This window comes from Asterias rubens, chromosome 10 (assembly GCF_902459465.1).
Source record: "Asterias rubens chromosome 10, eAstRub1.3, whole genome shotgun sequence".
Lineage (NCBI taxonomy): Eukaryota > Metazoa > Echinodermata > Asteroidea > Forcipulatida > Asteriidae > Asterias > Asterias rubens.
This window is the reverse complement of record NC_047071.1, coordinates 9,191,823-9,214,696: the sequence shown is the minus strand read 5'-3', so window position 1 is coordinate 9,214,696 and position 22,874 is coordinate 9,191,823. Positions and strand designations below refer to the sequence as shown.

General features: G+C 40.0%; 3 protein-coding genes across 3 annotated transcripts; all 3 read right to left on the bottom strand.

Moving 5' to 3' along the window:
* Positions 1–1,665: 1,665 nt before the first annotated feature.
* Positions 1,666–5,610, bottom strand: LOC117295316 (uncharacterized PE-PGRS family protein PE_PGRS54-like). Its single transcript, XM_033777889.1, has 2 exons — positions 5,393–5,610; positions 1,666–2,851 (listed from the first exon to the last, which is right to left on the bottom strand). The coding sequence occupies exons 1-2, from the start codon at positions 5,424–5,426 to the stop codon at positions 2,235–2,237; spliced, it is 651 nt and encodes a 216-aa protein (XP_033633780.1). The 5' UTR covers positions 5,427–5,610; the 3' UTR covers positions 1,666–2,234.
* Positions 5,611–6,759: 1,149 nt separating this feature from the next.
* Positions 6,760–8,234, bottom strand: LOC117295636 (ribosomally synthesized cyclic peptide ustiloxin B precursosr-like). The gene is made up of 2 exons (XM_033778343.1): positions 8,127–8,234; positions 6,760–7,428 (listed from the first exon to the last, which is right to left on the bottom strand). Exons 1-2 carry the CDS (start codon positions 8,232–8,234, stop codon positions 6,760–6,762), a joined length of 777 nt encoding a protein of 258 aa, XP_033634234.1.
* Positions 8,235–19,208: 10,974 nt separating this feature from the next.
* On the bottom strand, positions 19,209–22,496 carry LOC117295294 (glycine-rich protein 23-like). The gene is made up of 2 exons (XM_033777852.1): positions 22,382–22,496; positions 19,209–21,417 (listed from the first exon to the last, which is right to left on the bottom strand). Exons 1-2 carry the CDS (start codon positions 22,422–22,424, stop codon positions 20,789–20,791), a joined length of 672 nt encoding a protein of 223 aa, XP_033633743.1. The 5' UTR covers positions 22,425–22,496; the 3' UTR covers positions 19,209–20,788.
* Between the last annotated feature and the right edge of the window lie 378 nt (positions 22,497–22,874).

Here is a 22,874-nt window from a genome sequence, read left to right as displayed (position 1 = left end):
TATAGGGACTTTTAATTCACAGGATCCGTTGCACTGACATTCAAATCCAGACGTGAGACGGTACAGAATGGTATTTGCAAACGGGAAAAAGGTGGGGTCTAACATTTTAGTAAACCCCTTAAAAGCTGAATTATGTGCAAGACTGGTTTATTGGTTTCTATGACTGATCTGAGATGTTTAGGTATCAGAGATGTTTTTATATTCATCATCAGTGCGAACATTTACTGTGAAAAAGAACCCTTATTTGCATAATGAAGAATTCATAATTGATTCAAAAAATCTAACCACATCCACAGTTGGTCAAACCTTTTACTTTAAGAAGAACACAAAACCAGTCATCACCCTTTTTGTATGCACTGTTCTTTATTTATAATTAGTCTTTTACATTATTTAATATTTCATTTATTTTAATTAGCAGGCAGACCTCAATAACGTTATATACAAATAAATTCTGTTTAATTATTGACCATTAGAATGAGATTATGAGGGACCCAAACCACACCAAACTTGAACAAATCGCAGTGGTCCTTTACCATGATAAAGCCATTGGACACTTTCGGTAAACAGTATTGTCCAACGCCCACACTTCGTGTATCACAATTTCTATATAAAATAACAAACCTGTGAAAATTTAGGCTCAATCGGTCATCAGAGTCGGGAGAAAATAATGGAAAAACACCCTTGTTTCCGCACGTTTCGCCGTGTCATGACATGTGTTTAAAATAAATCCGTAATTCCCGATATCGATAATTGATATTGTTTTAATGTTTTCTCAAAAAGTAAAGCATTTCATGAAATAATATTTCAAGAGAAGTCTTTCACCATTACCTTCTGTAAACCCTGTAAGTTATTTGTGATTTTTTGTTTGGTTTCTGTACCGAAAGCGTCCAATGGCTTTAAATGATCAGCCGTCGATTTCACAAAACTCTTTCTAACTTTAGACTAATCGTATGACTTAGAACTAGTCTCAACCCTACACTGTAGCATGCAGACCTTAAGATTAATCCTAAGTTAGGACGAGTTACTCGTCCTAACTCGAGATAAGACGAGTCCTAACTCTTTGTGAAATCGACCCCAGTAAATATTGATTAGTACAAAATGATTTTACACTCGACTTTCATATAATGTTTATAAGGAGTATACTATTATTTCAAATAATCTGAATGTGGAATTGTTGTAAGATGTCTGGGTCTGAACCCTGGGTGATCCGTGGGGGGATTCCTGGGTGATCCCTGTGTGATCCGTGTGTGAGCCATGTGCGATCCCTGTGTGATCCCCGGGTAATCACTGGGTTATCCCTGGGTGATCCCTGTGTGACCCCCGGGTAATTATTGGGTTTATCCCTGGGTGATCCCTGTGTGATCCCCGGGTAATCACTGGGTTATCCCTGTGTATTCAGCAGTTTCAGATAGATTGGCTTCTGACTGGCACCCAAACAATCATTGGCAAAGTAAAACAAATGTCAACTATTTGGACAAGATAGCTCAGTTGGTTGAGCACTGACACGTTAATTTGGAGGTCACAGGCTAAAATCCAGCTCCAGAAGTTCCAATAAACAAACTACGTGTTTTAAATTAATTGTCTTGTATACACTAAGATGGGACGATAAGGACACTTATTTCATTTATAATTATTTTACGTTGAGTGCTGTTGTTAAAAGATATCGTTAATTTATGTTCAACGCCAAGAATTTATTTGTGTATCCTGCACAAAAAAATACAATATGTAAATCGTTCCTCTGTACAAAACAATTAGCGTATTTTAGTACATCACATTTTTTTTTTTTTTTTTTTTTTTTAGGAATAAGAAAAAGCTGAAGTTGGTTGCAGCGCACGATGATCAATCAATCAATCCAAGTGAAACAACAAATAAGAATAAAATGAAAATAACGAGATAGACCTAAGTGCAGCATTTACTGTAATGGTTTGTTGTCCTTTTTTTTAAGTTCAGTTTTTTTTTTCAAATTATTTACAGGTATTAAAAAAAGTTGCTTTGCCAAAAACTGGCTTCGATCTTTATTTTCTTTGAAGGCATCCTGCGCAGCTTCCAAAAAGTTTCTTGCATTTTTTTTTTCTTGTCTTCTTTTTTCCGTTCTTGCAGACTGTTTAAAGTTTCTCAGCATTATAAAGCTTTCATTGAAATGTTGTTGTTAAAAAGGCACGCACAGCTTGTAGGAATGTCAATAATGTCTGGTTAACATTGTTTTGAGATTATTAGCGTTCATTAATATAGGTCTATAGCTCACTGCTAGCCTGGGTGTAGAACCTCATAAACCCGTCTCTCTTCTTTCGGATAGCGAAGATGATACCGACGGTCGACACGGACACCAGGGCGAGCACTCCGATGGCAATGCCCACAGATTGCCCAGCACTTCCCGTGTGCAGCTGGGTATTGCCATTAGGTCGTGCCTGGATTTTGGAGAGGAAGGATGGGTCGTCTTGCAGCGAGCCTCCTGGCTTCTGCTCACCGCTGTTCTGGTCGGTGGATCCGGCGTTACCGCCCCCTTGCCCTCCACCCTGCGCACCGCCTCCCTGTACCCCTGCACCGGCTGCTTCGTTACCCGCCGCACCAGCACCGACGACCGGACTTCCGCCTGCGCCTGCCGTACCGGAGGGGACGCTACCGACAGGCACGCTAGAGCCCATGTCTGTGTCGCTCCCTTCCTCCTCGCTACTGGAGCTGCTTGCGCTATCTGCCTCAGTGGGGACGAAGTACGAGCTTCCAGCTTGAGGGTTGCCCTGGGGGTTGACGTTGGCACCTTGTCCGTCATCCTGGTCGTCTGGGGTGTCAATATTCAGAGGGTCTTGGAAGTTGTCCATCGTCCCTTGCGGGAAGCCTGTTGCCATGACAACTAAGAATTTCAAACAGGGAGATGTAAACAGTTAGAACCATTCTTTCAATCCATCTGTACATGTTACGTTTAATGTAATTATACACGATTTGCATTTTCTATTGTTTTGTAAACTAGAGGATTTTGGGGGTAATGTTGTAGAGTGTACTACACTGTGACAAGGTCCTGTTAACATTTTGTGTTCAACGATCACGGTGCAAAGATGGTGGATAAAACAAACAAAGGGATTTTGTTCTGTTTGTCTAGTCGTCTGGTACACTGAGCATGATGCCGGCAACACCGACCAATTATAAAAAAGATGAAGGTCGATATTTATGTGGTATAAACAAAAATGTATTTTTCTCAAAATTGAAAGCACACTAAATGCCATGGTTTTACTGGATGCAATGTTTGCAAATAAGGTATAATAAATACTACCTGAGAAAAAAACAAAATCACAACCGAACAAAATCACACCGTCAGTACAAAACCTTGGTCATTATTGATCCAGGTTCTGTGTCCTGTGGTCTGACCCTATTTGGGTCAGCCTGTTGAGGAAAGTGATTAAAATGAAACATTAGCTCGGAAACCAAGGTATTATGCGCAGATAAATTAGTTTTAATAAGGAGACACTCTTTAAACAAGCTAGCACCTGCTTTTGCCTCGTGGTAAAGGAAGCTAATTGCAAAGGCAGGCAGGAAAATGTCTGCCATCAAAAGGAAGCTTGGAAAGCCTCAGATTAACATAGCATTCTTAAAAAAGAAAATAAATGTGGCAATCTTCTCCTACGGTTAACTATAGGCTGATAATTAAGTTAAAATTAAAACGCACCGTAAAAGTTAAATGTAATATTTAACAAAATTGTTCACAACAGGAAGCCCAAAATAGCCAAGAAAAAACATGTTATGTTCCATCTTTATTAAAAAACGTGTTTGAGCTTGTGAAACCATTAGCTTTTATTGTCCATGACATAATGACTATCAATAAACTTGTCGATGGAGTCATGACCTTTAAACGGTTTATTTCAAGTTTATCTCGGTAAGCCCACTTGGGTTTTTAAAAGTTTGCTTATAGTTACTTGCACATCCTAGAGCCCGGGGGCCGAGCACGTGGTGACAAGTAAATCCCCAAAATAAATGTATAGCTATCTTTCAAAAGTACAAAATATTAATTTTGCGAAAATGATTGTTAACATTATTGGCACTTTGAAGGCACTGGACACTGTTGGTAACACTTAAATAATGGTTAGCTTGACATTTGATATGGTTATGAGTATGAAGAGAACTGTTGATAGTATGCAAAATTGTGAGAAACAGCTCCCTCTTATGTTTTTTGGTAAGAAGATATTTGTCTCTATCATAGTACATCAAACTTTAGGTATAAAGTCTTCAGTGGACATTTGGCAGCACAGGAGTGATACGAGTGTTTGTTCTTTCATAATGACCATTTGAGTTCAAATGTTCACAGATTTGTTTATTGTATGAGTATGTTGGCATAATCACACTGAGAATTATCAGTATTTGACAATTATTACCGAAGGTGTCAAGTGCCTTGCGAAATGTCATTCGTACCGAATCAGAACGTTAAAAAAGCGACCGTGACGTATTAAAGACACTGGACACTATTGGTGATTGTCAAAGACAGGTCTTCTCACTTGGTGTATCTCAACATATGCATAAACTAACCAACCTGTGAAAATTTCAACTCAATTGGTAGTCGAACTTGCGAGCTATGAAAGAAAAACACACCCTTGACACACAAAGTTGTGTGCTTCCAGATGCTTGATTTCGAAACCTCAAGTTGTAAATCTGAGGTCTCGAAATCAAATTCGTGGAAAATTACTTCTTTCTCAAAAACTATGTCACTTCAGAGGGAGCCCTTTCTCTCAATGTTTTTTACTATCATTCTCTTCCCATTACTCGTTACCAAGTAAGGTTCTATGCTAATAATTATTTTGAGTACTTACCAATAGTATCCAGTGCCTTTAACATTGTGCAATGGTTTGTCATAACCACACTTCGCAAATTAAAACATTCTCAATTTAATTCTAGTTTAAAAATAAAAGCGAGGCAGCAATAAGTCATGTTTAACATTGACAGTTCAAAGCATGTGGAAGTGCATCAATTACAGTGAGCACCCAGACACCTGCGCTTCTAGCATACTCGGGCAAAGGAAATAAGTTAACATGCAGTAACGTTTCTCTTATTTGTTAGCTGTAACGATATATCTCCAGCAACATAGCTGAAAGTGTAGCTTTATAAACATCGCCCTGAGAGCATTAAACGCATAAGTCAGCCTTTATTATTGCACTTACAAGATGCAACAAAAATGCATGAGCTGATCAAACATAACCTGTTTGCATTGCCAAGTGACTGTCTCAATTGCACGAAAACTTGACCAGAAAGGTAGAATACTGATTGTTTGTATGGTCTAAGTGACATTGGTTTTGCAGGGGGTGTTGGCGATTTTTAATGCACCTCAACCACAAAACGTCATCCACCAAAACCGGTTCTTCCACCGCAAACGCGCTGCACAATAGCTCAAGCAAAAAGTTGTACATACCCAAAGACAGGATGCAGCACAACATTAGTCTCATTTTCAGTCAATCTTATGCAAGTCCAGGAAGAAAAATGAGAGAGAATTCTCGAAGTTGCAGTTGTGTGATACTCTTCACCAGCACACCGTTTAAACTGATATAGATGAGAGTAGGTTTATAAGTGAGGGCTGGATACAGTTAATGCAGCCAAGGGGTTTTATTTTACTCGGGACGTCATACCTCCCTAGACATTCGGGATGTACTATTTGGCTAGCGCGCCCAGGGTCGTCATAAAACGAACTTGTCAGCTTCTTGACTCTAGTTGGATAACAACGAAAAAAAAAACCATGAGGTCACAACTCAGGGGAAATGTACGATACCGCTAGATTTTCGTAGCCCACAAGTTCATGATTGTTAGGTTATTTATTTCTAGTTTTCGTTTACATGTCTTCTTCATCGATGTCATTTTCAAAGGGAAACTGGGTCACAACTCTTGAGTTTTGTAAGTCAAAGTGACCTTGGGAAACATTTGTGTCCCTGTACAATAATTTTAAATAACTTTATGTTTTAAATTATGTATTACATGAACCATTACAGTATGAAATGCCTAGAAAAAAAAAGATATATTTTTTCATGGAACAATAAAACCTGAGTTAGCCTTGAAGTTTGTGCGCAGGTCTTTGGGAAACAAATCAGCATAATAGACCAATTTGAAGTGTCTGGCGACAATTCTGGATTTTATTTTGGCCGTCTTCCCGATAATAACATCGAACTTGGCTTCGTATCGAGAGAGTGTCAGAAGGTCAATCATTTCCATCGTGCCAAACTTCCTGCGTATACTGATAAAAAGTACAATCCTGCTATTTTGTTCGGAATCTGCAGGATACATTTTTTAAGAAACAAATGAAAAAGACAGGTACTTTCTCATCCCGTTTTTGGCGCAAAAAACCCATGTAGTTTCACGAACTTTGCTAACACCTTACTGGTCCCTTTTTTTTTTTAAACAAACTCTTAAAGCAAACATAACAACATTTTCTAAACATAGTATGAAGAGTCACTTTGTACCAACACAATGAGCTCAACCATTTACACAAATGTCAACACCAAGAGCCCTCTTGTTCAACATAAACAACCTCATGATCAAAACTGGGAACCTCATTGTCAACACCGAGAGCCTCGTGAACAACACACATAGTCTCCACTACCAATCACTAAACATCAACACCAACAGCTTCATAATAAAATACAGGAACCTCCCGTTTAACAAAACTAGCCTCGTTATCAACACCAAGAGCCTCATGATCAACAAAAATTGCCTCATGATCAACACCAGGAGGAATTATGATCAACACCAAGAGCCTCGTGATTAACACCAAGAGCTTTATGATCAACACTAAGAGCCTCCCGTGATTAACACCAAGAGCCTAGTGATCAAGCCCAAAAGCCTCACGATCAACACCAAAGCCTCGTGATCAACACCAAGAGTCCTATAATCAACACCAAGAGCCTCATGATCGACACCAAGGGCCTCGTGATCATCACCAAGAGTCTTGTGATCAACACCAAAAGCATGGTGATCAACACCAAGAGCATGGTGATCAACACCAATAGCCCCATGATCAACACCATGAGCCTCATGATTAACAACAAGAGCCTCGTTTTTAAAACCAAGAGCCTCGTTGTTAAAACCAAGAGCCTCGTGACCAACACCAAGAGCCTCGTGACCAACACCAAGAGCCTCGTGACCAACACCAAGAGCTTTATGATCAGCACTTAGACCCCGATGGTCAACACCATTAGCCTCGTCAGCCTCTTGAACAACACCAAGAGCATGGTGATCAACACCAAGAGCCTCGTGATCAACACCAAGAGCCTCGTGATCAACACCAAGAGCGTGGTGATCAACACCAAGAGCCACATGATCAACACCAAGAGCATGGTGATCAACACTGTCAGCCTCGTGATCAACACCAACAGCCTCGTAATCTACACCATGAGCCTCGTGATCAACAACAAGAGCCTCATGATCAACACCAAGAGGCTCATGATCAACACCAAGAGCCTAGTGATAAACACCAAGAGCCTCATGATCAACACCAAGAGGCTCATGATCAACACCAATATAATTTTGATCACCAGCAAAGCCTCTTGATCAGGACAGCCAACAGTAAACACCAGCGTTTTAAAACACCGTCAGCACAACCACTGGAGCACCAAAAACACCATCTCTATCAACCAATCGACCATTCAACATAGCACTCTTGTTATCACCACACAGAGTGCAACCACCGGTATTAGCATCGATCATCACAACTTCTGTACTCAACACCATCAACACAACTCCCTTAAAAACCACCAACACCACCGCTATCAACACCATCAACCAACCAAACACCATCAAAATCATCGCTATCAACACAGAGGGAAACCACTGGTCTCATCGTCAACAACACTTCTATCAACACATAACTAAACACATTCAACTCCTACACAAAAAAACAGTGACTACCATCGGCATTGGTATCAGTACCTCAACTCTGAGACTCGTCAACACATGTGCCTACCTGTACGACCAGCAATTCCACCGCAATCAACCAACTAAATCAAGCAACATTGCCGCTACCAACACCAACACAACATCCATGAACACTATCAGCACCACCACCAAGAAGGGCAATGGCATTAATGTGACGGGACTCGGCACCATAGGACAACCAGTGGTAACACCACAACCACCCTTTTTTAGCATCATCAGCAGACATTTCCACAGTCACTAGCACAGCAAATATCACCACTCAACATGCGTTGATGGTTCATCTCCCTACCACAAGGGACCTGCATCTGCTTAGCTACATCCAGTGACGCCATTTTGCTCCAGATACCACAATCCCAACAGCAACTGTGAAAACCTAAATGCCGCCAATTCTCACAAACGTAACCACCACAAACATGATAACCAACCAAAACCTTCACAGCCAATATAATTAATTGCGCTTGTTATAACTTCCACTGCCGCAACCGCTTTCGCCACAACATGTAACTGTTGAATCTCCACCCGAAAAACAATGGCCATCATCAACATCAACCATCAACACCATCATCCTCAGCCCCCCCCCCCCGCCAAAATCACCATCATCATAAACAAAAAAACTCCCAATCATTAGCACACTCCCCATCACCACCATCAACCCATCGACCACCAACATGCCCCTTCTCATCCACCACCACTGCTTTATTTCTCTTTCTTCAGGACCACGCCCCACCCCACAGTTCATGCGTATTGTTACATCAACCCAAAACCAATTACTCATGCTTCATCACCCATCATAAGGTACTTCAAATTCCTTGGAGGTTGCTCCTGCGGTAGATCTTTAGATTAAACACATTATGTTCTTGACTTTCTCTCCGTTGATATCGACTTCTGCACGTCACTTTACCCCAGTTAACTTTGTTGGCAGTGAGTCAAGTCATGTTTCCGTCATAATTGAATCCGATCCCCAGAAAGGCTTCAACTACTTCACATTACTGTCTTGCACAATATATATTATTCTCTGTAAATTTTAACATTTATGTGACGTAGACTTTGTTATGAAAAGTTTTACAAATAAACGCTCTGTACAATGATCGTGTATGTTCCTTTACCATAGACGTTAAGACGCATTGTCGAACCCACACTAGGTTTTTGAGATTGGATGCTGGCCTTGACCACATTAAAGGAACACGTTGCCTTGGATCAGACGAGTTGGTCAATAAAAAGCGTTTGTAACCGTGTTTTGTAAAATGCATATGGTTGGAAAGATGTTTTAAAAATAGAATACAATTATCCACACAAATTTGCCTCGAAATTGCGTGGTTTTCTTTTTACTGTGCTTACTAACACGGTCGGCCATTTATGGGAGTCAAAAATTTGACTCCCATAAATGGCCGACCGTATTAGTCGACGAGGTAAAAGGAAAACCGTGCATTTTCGAGGCATGTTTGTGTGGATCATTATATTCTACTTTTACAAGATCTTTCTACCCATAATTATGCATTTTATAACAAACGGTTACATATGCTTTTCAAAGACCAACTCGACAAATCCAAGGCAACGTGTTCCTTTACATATCAATGTAGGTTGTTGTCCGACAGACGAAACTCTGCTTTTCAAACTCGAGCTATTACACGGGTGTGCGGCACCTAAATGTAGCCTGAGCCCTAAATGTAGCCTGACCTTAATGTAGCACCAAACATAGAAGTGAAGTTGACCCAACACCATCCCCCATATATCTGTAACAGCATTGCTTTCATACAGTTTCATCTTATGCTGTATTTGCTCTTCACAAAGCATTATCAAGATGTTTCCTTTTGCATTTTTGAATTTTCCAGCTGTAGTTCAGTTAAGATCAGGTAAATATATGTATTTCTTTTGAACACTGAGACGCAATTATCACAAATACTTCAACCATTTTCTGCAGTACTCTCGTTTTGTTATAAATCCATCAATCATTTTCCCCCTTACAGCCTCTGCCGGTGTATTGAATTGAATTGCATTAATCATTAAGACACCAGCGCTAATCGAGCGTAAAATAACAACGTCACTAAATGTCTAGGTCAGGCATACACCAGCCGCACTGGCGAGAACTATACGCAGCAAATAAGGAGGGGGGGGGGGGCAATTTTATTTCAATGTATTTTCAAGCTGTTGATTGGCTTAGTATGGGAGAAACATAACAAAACACAATCAGAACCCCCCTTCCTGTCGGCCTATGGGGAGGGGTGGGGTGTGGCTCGTGGTAAAATGCAAAGTGAAACAAAACCTTTTTTTTTTGGGGGGGGGTGGGCTGTACCTCTCCTGCCTTAAGATTGGTTACAGTTTTAAATTCCTCAGTTTCTCTCTTTCTTCCTTTTTTTAATATTTTTGTTAGTGCCTTTTTGGTATTTTCTTTTATACCTGCTCCCTTGTGTAAAATGTGTCTGTTTAACAGAATTTTTTTTTTTTTTTACATTAATATCTTTATAATAATAACAATTGTATACTGTTTGTGTATATGCATCCGCAATTTGGGTTTTGGGCCGCGATGTTTGCATTTTTTTATAAACCAATAATAGTAGTACAAGAGCTCCCAAAATTTGTTTAGTATTTGAATGACGCAATAATAGTTTTAGGGAATCCTTATAAGATACAAAAATGTAACAAAAACAACCATACTGTTTAACAACAACAACAACAACAAACCACAACAGCAACATTACCAGTTTCAGCATCGACAGCTGTAGGGCAATATCAGCGGCAGCAGCTTACCAAGTTAAGATCGATCAACACCAATAATAACTGCTGTGATTGATGGTCAGTATTAAGTTGACACTTCTGCCCAGCCTATTTTACTCCACTGCAGGAGGAAAAGAAAGGGTATAATGATCCAAAACTGCAATTACAGATAATTCTAAGAATCGTTATAACTTAATTACAAGTTTCTTTTCAAAGCACTACCGTCCAATCTGTCAATCTTCATCATCGGGATTATAAATCATCCCCAGGCTCGGGGAAATTAATAACAACCTCATTCACGTCAAAACGGCAAGGACGTTTGATTTTACACCGGCAACTGCTCTGACCTCTGACCCGATTAAGACAGCCTGATCGGAGACCCGACATTGGCTGTGTTTGACTGTGGCTGCGGCCGTTGCTAAGGATTGTTACTAAAAGTACATCCTAGTATTTCAACGCATCTTAACGTGGTGATATTGCGTAGCCTTGGCCCTAACCGCAACTGCTAATTAGAAGTATGAAATAGTTGTATGACACACGGTGTGTTTAAAGGCAATGGAAATTGTTGATTATTGTCAAAGACCAGTATTCTTGCGTGTTGGTGTATCCTAACATATACATAAAATAACAAATCTCTGGAAAGTTGGGCTCGATTGATCGTCGAGTTTGTAAGAGAATTGCGAGAAAAAAAAAACGAAAAAAAAAAAAAAAAACACCCTTGTTGCATTTATACTTTGTGTGCTTTCAGATTTACATTAAAAGGCGTCAGCTGATACAAAAGTCGTTTGTTGTTTGAGTGAGAAAAAAACTACGTTACTCCAGAGGGAGCCGTTTCTCACATTGCCATATACTATCAACAGCTCTCCATTGCTTGTTACCAAGTAAATTTTAAAGCGAAGAATTAAAGAGTAATAATTAGAGTAATCATCACCACTAGTGTCTATATAGTACCTTTAATGCGGTGACCTGGCCTCAGCCTCGGCCATCACCCAAGCTGCTAATTATGAAACTGTGTAAGTCTCCGGCTAAATTATTGATTATGTATGACACACGGTATGTCTAAGAAACCGCATACGAAGAATTCATTTTCTTAACAACTCTCACAATGATTCTCGTGGTTTTGAAATTAAACAAATAAGTGCACAGTCACAACCATGTGAACACAGCTTGCGTGTGTGTCCACCTTATGGGCAACATCTTAAAAACCACTGATGAAGCAGTCATCAACATTCTATAGTTCCACTTAACAATCGCTGGGACAATGATGAAGAACAGGGTCCAATTTCATAGAGCTGCCTAACTGCAGGCCCCCTTTTTTTGCTTCACGTAGCAAAAAATAATTGCTTAAAAGCGTATACCTATTTCACGAGCGGTTGACGGCTTAAAATCACCTGGAAGTGGTATTTTGTCAAAATAAAGCTTTTGTCAATAAAATATGTGTTTTCATGAGTAGAATGTTATGAATAAACAGTTAACCTAAGATTCTAAAAAATCAGTTTCCATTTCATTTGCAAATTTAAAAGTAGGCCCGAACCGAGAGGGCGCTGTTCGTGACGTCAATCGAGGCGCGATATTTGAAGAGAAAATGTGTAGTCTGGCCCCGTACACTACGTCTGGGTACATGTCGGTATGATGCCAACGTACAGAACTACGGTCATTGAGAAGACTGCACGCACTGTATGTCCGGCTGTTGTATGGACGATCAACTCGGATTACCCAGCACGGTGAATCGCTGGAGTGCCATCGCAATTATGGTGACGCTTGGCGCAAGCTAAAAACATGCCCTCAAAGTTGAAACAATACCCGATTTTTTTCACGTTAGGCAAATGCTCATTGGGGTTCCTCACGTCTTTCAGGTATCTTCTTCGACTTCCCACTCGCTTGACAAATTGTTGGGATGGCGTCAAGTTTTAGAAAAGAACTTTTCTCTTCATGTCAAAATGTGTGGTGTATTCCGGATTCTCGAAGTACGGCGCCTCGAAGTGTTTGCTTTACAGCGCTGGAAAAGACGTCGGACCGGACCACTTTGCAAACTGACCCAATTTTAGTTGTTTTGCTGCCTCCAGCAGCAACACCCCTGGTCGACATTGCCGGAAAAATGCAAGAAATAAACTTTTTTTTTTCGAAACGTTCAAACTCACGACTAGGAATTGCATGTACTTGCACGTACGTGTGTTCGACGTTCGATCGAGGCAAAGTCTGCCTCGATTGACGTCTTAAAGGGAGTAGGCGGAGTCACCCCAAGCAGCTTTATCTATTTTTTAACATATAAATCGTTACAAACAAAAATTATTAAATTGTCAAAAAACATATACTCTAAAGTTTGACGATTTTTTTTATATATATTTCAAATCTAAAACGTGCATACTGAGACTAGTACAATCTCAACACTTTGACTCCCGAAAAAAGCAAACGTCAGTGCAAGGGGTCAATTGACCATGTGCCTTTGTTTAACTTGTAAACCGCCCTCTTGTGAAATTATTTGATGGCCACATTCTGGCAGTTTCATTAAATCAAGGGGTCCATAACCTCGCATGCCTCAAAGTAAAAAGAAGTGACGGTTTAACGGCAGTTGACACTATTGGTAATTACTCAAAATAATTGTTAGCAGAAAAGCTTACTTTGTAACGAGTAATGGTGAGCTGTTGATAGTATAAAACACTGTGAAACGGCTCTATCATAGTTTTAAAGAAAGATGTAATTTCCAAGAATTTGATTTCGAGACCTTGTGAACTTCGTATGACAAGGGTGTTTTTTCTTTCATTATTTTCCTCGCAACTTCAACGATAAATATTAAGCTCTCTTTCACAGGTTTGTTATTTTGGGCATTATGTTGAGATACACCCAGTGAGAAAAACATGGTCTTTGACAATTTACCAATAAAGTCCAGTGTTTTCAAGCTGATGAGAATCAGTGATACTAATGCTTAGATGTGCTAATATTACGCTTTTTGCCAAACATTGTCCGAGAAAATAAAAATTGTTTTGATTCTGGTGAAACTTTCCCTTAACAAATGTATGTGGTTTACATAATTTTTTTATTATAGATTTTGTAATCATCATTATACTATGCACAATAGTTATGACCATTACTACACGTGTTGCGACACAAATAATTTTAAAAGTGCTGTACACTATTATTAGTTTTTAACTGTTAACTAACTTAATAATTGGTAACAGGCAATGATAAGCTTTTGATGTTATACAACATTAAGAGAAACGTATCCCTCTTTAGGTAGTATTTAAGAAAGATGTAATTTCCGTCCAACTCAAGAAATACTTCACAGCTGTTGCATTGGGCCTATATTATATGCAACTGAAAGCAAAAACAGTTGTCCAAAAAGGGTGGTTTTCCTTCCATCTTTTTTTTTTTTTTTTTTTTTTTAAATTCGATGACTTTGAGCAAAATTTTGTTGTACACAGGTTCGTTGTTTTAAGGCATATGATGGGATACACCAAGTGAGAATACAGTTCGTTGACAATTACCAAAGGTGTACAGTGATTTTTAGATGTCAGTGATATCTTCAGTCGACACTTCAGTTCTTGTCATTCAATCATGACCTAGCTTTTGAAGACCAATCAAGATTAGTGACCACAACGACTATGACGAATTAAACAGATTTCTATGATTCACGATGACCGTTTCCACGATGACAGATGCGGACTAAGAATGACCTTGTTTTAGGGGTCAAGACCAACAGACATGACGACTAGTAATTGACTCAATGACAAGAGTCACTATCTCAGTCACAACATAATAACTCATCGACTTAAGGTCATATTGAAGGCTAAGAAGACAGGGGTGAAAATGCAACACCACACGTCCGGGGGATTAGTTTGCTATCTCCTTGCCTCTAACCTCGATAACCCTATGTCAGAACTGTTACGTTCAACCAACTGACCAAAGCCACACCTAGAAGTACTCTGTCTGTTTAGCTTCAGATTATAAAGACAGTGGTTTAGGCTTATATTACTAAAAATGTAGCATTGTACATTCCAGATACTTTCCTGTCAGGCAAGAAACACATCATTTTCTATAATACTATTCAACAAAATTTAAGAATGGTAACATTAGGCAAACGACTTGGTTGGATTATACACTCATGTACTTTTTGTTTGGCTGGCATTTTTTTTAAACCCTTGGCTTGAAAATGCTTCACATTAGGCTGGTACGACTAGGACAAATCACTGCACTTATGTAGGATTCGTTTTAATTTTTCAGGAACAGCTTTATTGGCTGGTTGCTTATGGCAGCCGGCCAATAGTTGTTTATGGAGTCCTAGTCTTGACAACTTTTTGAAAAACTACCTTTAAAATCAACAGCAAAACAAAACATTCTAGGACTGTGTGTAAAAGTCGACCGTCTCCTTGTGAACGTAGTCTCTATAGTTGTCGCTTGTGCAGAAAAGAATAAGATGCCATATCATCATGTTGGGTAGTTGCCCCTCTCATCCCAAATGAGTCGGAGTACAGCCAAACTTTATAAAAAGTAGTTCTACCAAGTCGAACTTAAAGACAGTGGACACTATTGGTAATTGTCAAAGACCAGTCTTCTCACTTTGTGTATCTCAACATATGCATAAAATAACAAACCTGTGAAAATTTGAGCTCGATTGGTCTTCGGAGTTGCGAGATAACTATGAAATAAAAAACACCCTTGTCACATTAAGTTGTGTGATTTCAGATGCTTGATTTCTAAATCTGAGGTCTCGAAATCAAATTCGTGGAAAATTACTTCTTTCTCGAAAACTACGTCACTTCAGAGGGAGCCCTTTCTCACAATGTTTTATACTATCAACCTCTCCCCATTTCTCGTTACCAAGTGAGGTTTTATGCTAATAATTACCACTAGTGTCCACTACCTTTAAACGTCAAGCGTTGTTTTGTTTGAGTGAGGGTGTACAATACGTAAATACTTAAATGCAGTGGACATTATTGGTCATTACTCAAAATAATTAATAGCATAAAACCTTACGAGACCTCGAGGTATCGATTAGCCTTGCTCAAGGCAGTCGCATTATTCGCTCCGAAAAGACGCCGCTGTAAACCCACCCGTATACCCTGTGTAGTGCGTGCAATCACACATCATGACCCACCCGTATACACACTGTCACATCGTACGACTACTGTGCACATAAGCCATCCGCACTCGTACCACTAACCGCATGCGGCCTCACGGCCTCCGCATGCGGATAGTGTACGGGTTTACGGACAGTGAATACGGGTGGGTTTTTATACAGCGGCGGTCTTTTTTTTTCGGAGGAAAATAATTCGACTGCCTTGAGCAAGGCTAGGTATACACCAAGTTAGAAGACTGGTCTTCGACAATTACCAACAGTGTCCACTGTCCAATGTATAAGTGTAAGATGAACATAAACTTGAGAGGCATTTCCTTGTAACTAGCTTTGGATTGTTTATTAACTTGTGTAATCTAAACTTACTAGCCCATGGGAGCTGAAGGTAGGAATTGATATTCCTGTAAAACATTCTAGATTGACGGATGGAGGACAATGGCATCAGACAACAGGTTCGAAAATGATGTCGTGCTTGGAATAATGCTTTTGGGTGGCTCTGTGATCAATCCTAAGTTTGGATTTGAACTGCCTCTAGCTACCGGGCAATCTCGGTAGTCTAGATGGCAAGACACTGCTCTAGAATTGAAAGGGTCGTGGGTTCGAATCCCATCCGAGTAACATGCCTGTGATATGTTTTCACATGACTCGGGAAAGTACTGGGTATTACAGTGCTAACACACATCAAGGTGAGATCAAACACGCGGACAGCCTGGTTTTAAGCTCTAACACCCCGATAGGAGGAACCGGGTCAGTTATGGAGGTACATTTACGAGTAAGGGAACTATTTGTAGAAAAAAAAAAAAAAAAAAAAAAAAAAAAACAGATGCTTGCTAAAGATACCTTTTAGATGGGAGAATAGGTTAAGCAAGTAATTCGCCAGGGAGAATATCCTCAAAACAGCTGTGCTGTCGTGTTTTTTTTTTTTTTTTTTTTTTTTTTTTAATTTCATACATTTCTCAGTAAAACAAACTGAAAATAAAGAGTTTATTTCATTTAACTGTTCAAGTTCATCGCAAAACATCCTTTTTTGAAACTGAAACAATTCGCTTGATTGAAAATGACCGAATGGTGAATTGTTTATATTTCTATTAGGCTACAAATTGGCGCCGTCTTTCTTACCAATGTTGAGGTCAGAGAATATTGAACCTTGACCCTAGATTAATCTGCATAATAACTGATTATCTTGGCATCATCATTCTGACACGTTGTTTCTAAACGCTGACACTGGAAACAACCACCAGACAAAACCAATAATTAAAGAAAGAGTTTAAAGCTTTGTGACAGAAAACATAATTGTTTATGTTATTTGATATCAATTGCCGCCCCCCCCCTCATTTGGCTACTCATCTAATGTACATTACCCCGCCCCCTTGGAGCACTGTCACGCGAAGATCCGCCCATTTTGATACATTTTTTAGAGGGCGCTCTTCACCGCTATTTTTCAACAATCATGTGATCATTCATCTCTGTTTTGGGGGCTCCTATTTCAAATGTGACAGCGTGTTCGTGTAGCCCTTTTTAGGGAGGTTTATTTAAGTTCACTTCGAAATCCCACAAAGTGTTTTGACATTATATCAGGGCCTACACAGAACGTAGACAGGGTGTTATGGGGTGACATCTAATCATGATTGAAAGTATCTTGTATGAGTGTTTCCCTCTTTTTACTTTCTATGCTGGTGCGATTAATGTTTTAATAACAATATAAACGGTTCATCAGTTTCACAGGCCATTTGATTCTATTGGATCACATGAAACATAGGGATGACCATACGACTCCGACCTGCAAAACTTTGCCTAAATTTGTTTTTTATTCGAACTTTGGTTTGCAGTGAATTCGCTGCAGAATGTCAGTATTCTTTGCTGGTTGTCCTGTCTTCTCAAGCAAAGAAGCTTTATGCCGCATCCGCATGAGAGCTAAACGGCTAGATGCTCGTTTGCCAATCAGTACTTGCATATGTTTTTGGTTGTTTAGTTGATCAGTCTAAAAAAGAACTATCGGGGTTCACAGTGCAAGTTTCAACATTACTACGTCGGTATGGTTATCAGTGATTTTGATTTCTAAGGCAGTAGAGAAGTCATCATTTCTGTTTGATTGCCTACCGAAACCGGTCAGTTTGAAAATGTTGTCTCTGTATGAGCTGAGAGGTTCTTGGTGTCAAAAACAAATTGACGACGACAACAAATGACTGCACTGCTTTCAGAGGTGCCATTTTATACATCCACCGGGTCACAGATTACCAACTGTGTCATTTAAGAGATCAGCCAATCAGGACACCGTATTACAAATAACGGCACATGCGCTCTTTGTATGAAATCCACCAAGTACTATAAATAACCTTAAGCAACGGTATCTAAAAATAGCCCTAACTTATTGTGATTTCATTCTGCGCATGCTCGTCAGATATCAATTGTATGTTTTGGATCTTTAATCGATAGTTGCCAGTTATAGAAACTGATTGCGCTTTTCACTATACCTTATTGATTTGAATTTGACCTGTACAAAAGATTAACCTTAAGTGAACACTCACCATGCCTCATCAACCGCCCTCCTTGTACCATGACCCCGCCCACCCCGGCCGTCCCATCCCGTCCTGGTACCGTTTGCCGATTCATAAGCATGCTCTTAGTCATTAATTGAACCGGTTTCCTTTCAATTAAGAGGATGCATTAGTCCCACATCCTTGAAGAAACAGGGGCATGATTGAGCTCAGGCAGGGGGACCCGCCAGTCTTCGGGTCAAGGAAGGAAGGTTAGCAGGTCAAAGGTCACGGTTTGAACAGTACACGCACGCGTGTTTGCAAGACACAGTATTACCTTTAACTGGTTAATCGAGGGTATGAAAATGACTTCGAACGATACGTGGTTGAGTCACAAATTGGGGTGACACGCCACTCCCACAACCATCATCCCCAAAAGATGCGCAATCTGCCTTCCCTTTGAGCTGGTTTTGCGCATGTCTAACTGTTTCTGACGCCAATCTGTTTCCCTCCCTCCCCTTCTTGTTTTTGGTCATTTTGATTGATGAAGTTCAGCGATCAATCAAATAAAACATGCTGGCTTTAGGATAACCCTGGGATGATTCTGATTAGCATCAATGCTTGTCCTTACAGAGACACCAATATAAGCTAGCAGGGCGCCCTCTTTCGAGAAAGTGCAACTTAGATACCAAGTTGGTAGGATAACCAAGTCATTATGGGTCGCGCAAACCCTTTCCGGGACCTGGTGATCACGAGCTACACTGTCATTGACTGTACTGCACAAAATACACCTTGTATGGTAAACGTTTTTTTTCCGTTTGTAGTCATGAAACTGGAACTAAAGATTCGAAATTGTATTATTGGTATTAAATTACTAATGTCTTGTAAAATGAAACAGAGGACCCTCAAAAGTTAACAGCACTGTGACTCGTTGGTCTGCAGATACAGTGTTCAGAGAGGATGATGACAGGTTCGGTTTTAGATGCGGAAGGAAAAACCTCACTTACAACACACAATACAAAGTAAGCAGACACACGATATAAATGACATAGACATCTTCAAAGACTTTGAATTTTTAATACAATAATATTTAACAAGGTGGTAATTTAATAATTCAAAATTTGTGAAAACAAATATTTACTTTCTTTTAATACATATTCCCTGGTTTCCGGATTATTTGATTTCCATATTGGTTAACAGTTCAAAATCAAAAATATTGCACAATGAAAAGAAACACACATGACTTTTGGCTAAAAGAGAAAAGAATAGACATTGAGTGCATTTTGGCGACACCAATTAGAGCCCAACCGAGTCTATAAGTCGGTTACGGGTTGGTCTGAACAACATCGTCACCGCGCTAAACCGATGACCAATGCTTCTGATTGGGGTCGCCAAAACGCACTCCGTATCGCAAATACTCGATATGAGTGAAATGCATGGTGGTCTAACTATCGATCGTAATTGCATCCCTAGCTATACCAGCATACAACTCATTTCAAAGCTAGTGCTTGCGCAATATTGGTATTTGCAAAAAAGTTTTAGCGGCAAGTGATGTGAGAGAGCGGCGCCCTCGCTCGTTGGAAAGTATTCAGCTTAGTCAATTCATTTATTCAAGTTCCTCACCGAAGACCTTTTTACACGTCATCAGCCGATATTGTAATTATACAAAGTAATACAAGATAATAATAGGGTTCGTTAGTCAGGCACTTTCAGTTCTTGATTGTTTCCGCACTGACGAAAATAATGTTATTAACTCTGTGACAAACGAAGTTCGAAACCAGGGTTGTAAAATTAACATTGCAACGATCATTACCGCCAGTTACACAATTCCTTTCCAATTTGATATCAGTCTTGAAAGCGATGCATGGTAAGTGACGTATTTTGGAGAAAAAAAACATGCACGCTCGAAGAGAGACTACAATTGGACGGCTCGCCTGCAAGCACTCGCGTTAGTCTCTTTACGAGTATGTTTTATGTAATATCTTAAGAAAGGATTCACTGACCAAGCAAAGCTAGAAGACTATTATTATCAATCGGTCTTGCTAACTTCATAAATCGCCCGAACAAGAGGTTTGCTTAAAGGCACTGAGACACTGGCAACAATTAAACCGATGTCGAAGAAAGTGTGCTTTCAGAGAGTGTCTTAAGTATGTAGAATGGTATTGTGTCCCTGATGTGAATAGATAAATTATTAAAAAAAAAAGGTTTAGCTCAAAGCAAAATAATTATTTCAACTTTCTGAGTGTGGCTCCAAACCCCCACTTGAAGTGGCATGGGAATGATCACACATTCGATCGTCCCATGTGGTGTCACGGCTGAGATCCGAACTGAGTTAAGATATTCCAAACGATGGGTGAATCTGTGCTTGCAGATCATTTTTGGTCCACAAAAAAAGAGACCAGTCTATACATCTCTATCGAGATGAATTTTGAAGCCAGTGAGGTGGAAGATTTTCAAATGATTTATAAACATTGCTATAATACAAGCAATGTATACTACTTCAACTCAATTTAACTTATAAATGTACTCTACAACCGAATATAGATAAAAAAAAAAAACGCTGCTACTCTAAGGAGTAAAAATCTGATTAAAAGTAAAAATGTCTGTCCACGGTTGGTTCTTAAACATTAAGACGTGTTGTACCGGCCGTGTTTCTCTGTTGCCTTTTGTAAAATATGTACATCCCGCCTGCGACTAGAAGGCCTCCGACGACGATACAGGCAAGGGTGACTGACGCTGTTTTTCCCGGGCTGTTCAACAGACCGACCCCGCCTCCAGCCCCGTAGTCATATGAAGAATACTGGGCGTTCATGCTCCCGTCGCCTGATCCCGAGCCGTCCATATCGTCCGAGTCATCGTCGTTGCCGTCGGTTGCGCCTCCTGCCGCTTGTCCGGCCCCACCGGCTACACCGGTTCCACCGCCGACGCTTCCACTGTTACCGCCCGGAAATGAGGCTCCCCCCGTACCACCGACTCCACCTACTCCACCGACTCCACCTACTCCACCTACTCCACCCACTCCACCCACTCCGCCCACTCCGCCCACTCCTCCTGGGTTTCCACCTGGTCCGCCTGGGCCACCTGGGGCACTTGGGCCACCGGCTGCCCCCGGTCCACCGGCTGCCCCCGGTCCACCGACGCCGTGTCCAGCACCACCACCACCGAAGGGTGGCATGGGGGGTTGTGTCGTTGACGGAGGCTGTGGGTAGTCTACATTTGGTATGTTCACGGGTACGTACTGGCAAATCGCTGAAAGATCACACATTAATTTTTGGATTAGTAACTTTAAGTCATCATCTTTAAAACTATGATTATACAACAAAAAGGACAATATGCAAAGCCAATTACATCCATAATTATGTCACCAATAACTTTGGATATTGTTATGATAATGAGAACTCCGTAAAGGTCAGAGATAAGGCTACCTGATTGAGGTTATTTATTTTAGTTGTTCTTTTTTTTCCAGGAAATTTAGTCACTTTTCAATCTAAATAAAACAGGAGCATTGGCAGAATATTACGACGATTCTCTATTGAAAAGTCAGTTTGAAAAGAGCAATTTTCTTCCCCAAAAGCTGTTCTAAAGAAAGCATCTGGCAGGAAGGGTAAAAGTTTTGTTGTCTTCTGAAAAATTACTTATAAATAAAATGTGTAATCTCTTTAAGTTAGTAGGCCTCACAATTTTGTTTTTTGATGCATCCAAATACATGTGTCTATTGATGAAAGCAATCTGGCTGTAGACATCTTTCAATTTATGACAGTTTTGTTGCTTTTGTATGTTATTGACAGTGTGTTCTAGTTAATTAAAACTAGTAATTATCATTCTTCTGAAGCAAAAACAAACTATTATTAAAAAAACGGTTAAAAAACATGCATATTTTGTGTTTCAAGTTAAGACGATAAATTCGTCTTAAGTTTCGACTATCACATCTAATTTTCCAATTTAGCCGTCTTTCCACATCATGGATCAGTGGTCAAGTCCGCTAAATCATTTAGAACAATCTGTTCACAAAGTAGGCTTTCAGTATTTGTGTTAAATATATTTTCTGATTAATCATGTTCTTAAAAAAAACATGCAAACAATAATAATTCCGATCAAATCGCAGTAGGATGTGTCCCCAATGTATTGCCACTTTGAATAAACAAATTAAAGAAACCAGTCATTATCTTAATTTATAAGAATGCCATATGATAGATAAACTGATATATCTTACCTGCTAATGGGCACAATGCCAGTATCAATAATAAGTATGTCATGTTTTACTGCCGGGAGATTCCTTGTGCCTTGTGCGCGTAGAAATGATATTGAGAAGTTGGTAGTTCGGCTCCCGATGGTAGAATGAAACCGATTGCCGCGCTTATCGCCGACTTTTGACGAGCATGCCCATATTAGGGGATTACTTTTTGTTAAGCCCCTGTGGCCCGATGGTACCTTGTCACACCATGGCTGAACTGTGTAGGGTCTGGATAATTGGATTATTCCGCCGCTAGTCAGAAAACCACGAACGATAGAACTAGTGATCTCTAAATCTGGAATGGGAATTCTAAAAATATCGTGGTGACTATTGCCATCCATGATCCGATCAGTTGACCCCCGTATGACGTCATCCGGCGAACCGCTCTTAATTAAGTCTAACCAATCTTATCCGTGAACACAATGGCAGATTAACTAGGCCTATATAGTATTTAAAGTAATTACTCCACTTT

Excerpts from the sequence above, each read along its gene's own strand:
- LOC117295316 (XM_033777889.1), bottom strand. The coding sequence starts at position 5,426 with ATGAGACTAATGTTGTGCTGCATCCTGTCTTTGG. Across the intron at positions 2,852-5,392 it reads GTGCTGCATCCTGTCTTTGG|TTGTCATGGCAACAGGCTTC; the intron begins GTATGTACAACT and ends TGAAATTCTTAG.
- LOC117295636 (XM_033778343.1), bottom strand. The coding sequence starts at position 8,234 with ATGGCGTCACTGGATGTAGCTAAGCAGATGCAGGTCCCTTGTGGTAGG. Across the intron at positions 7,429-8,126 it reads GTGCTAGTGACTGTGGAAAT|GCTCTTGGTGTTGATCATGA; the intron begins GTCTGCTGATGA and ends GTTTATCACTAG.
- LOC117295294 (XM_033777852.1), bottom strand. The coding sequence starts at position 22,424 with ATGACATACTTATTATTGATACTGGCATTGTGCCCATTAGCAG. Across the intron at positions 21,418-22,381 it reads GGCATTGTGCCCATTAGCAG|CGATTTGCCAGTACGTACCC; the intron begins GTAAGATATATC and ends GTGATCTTTCAG.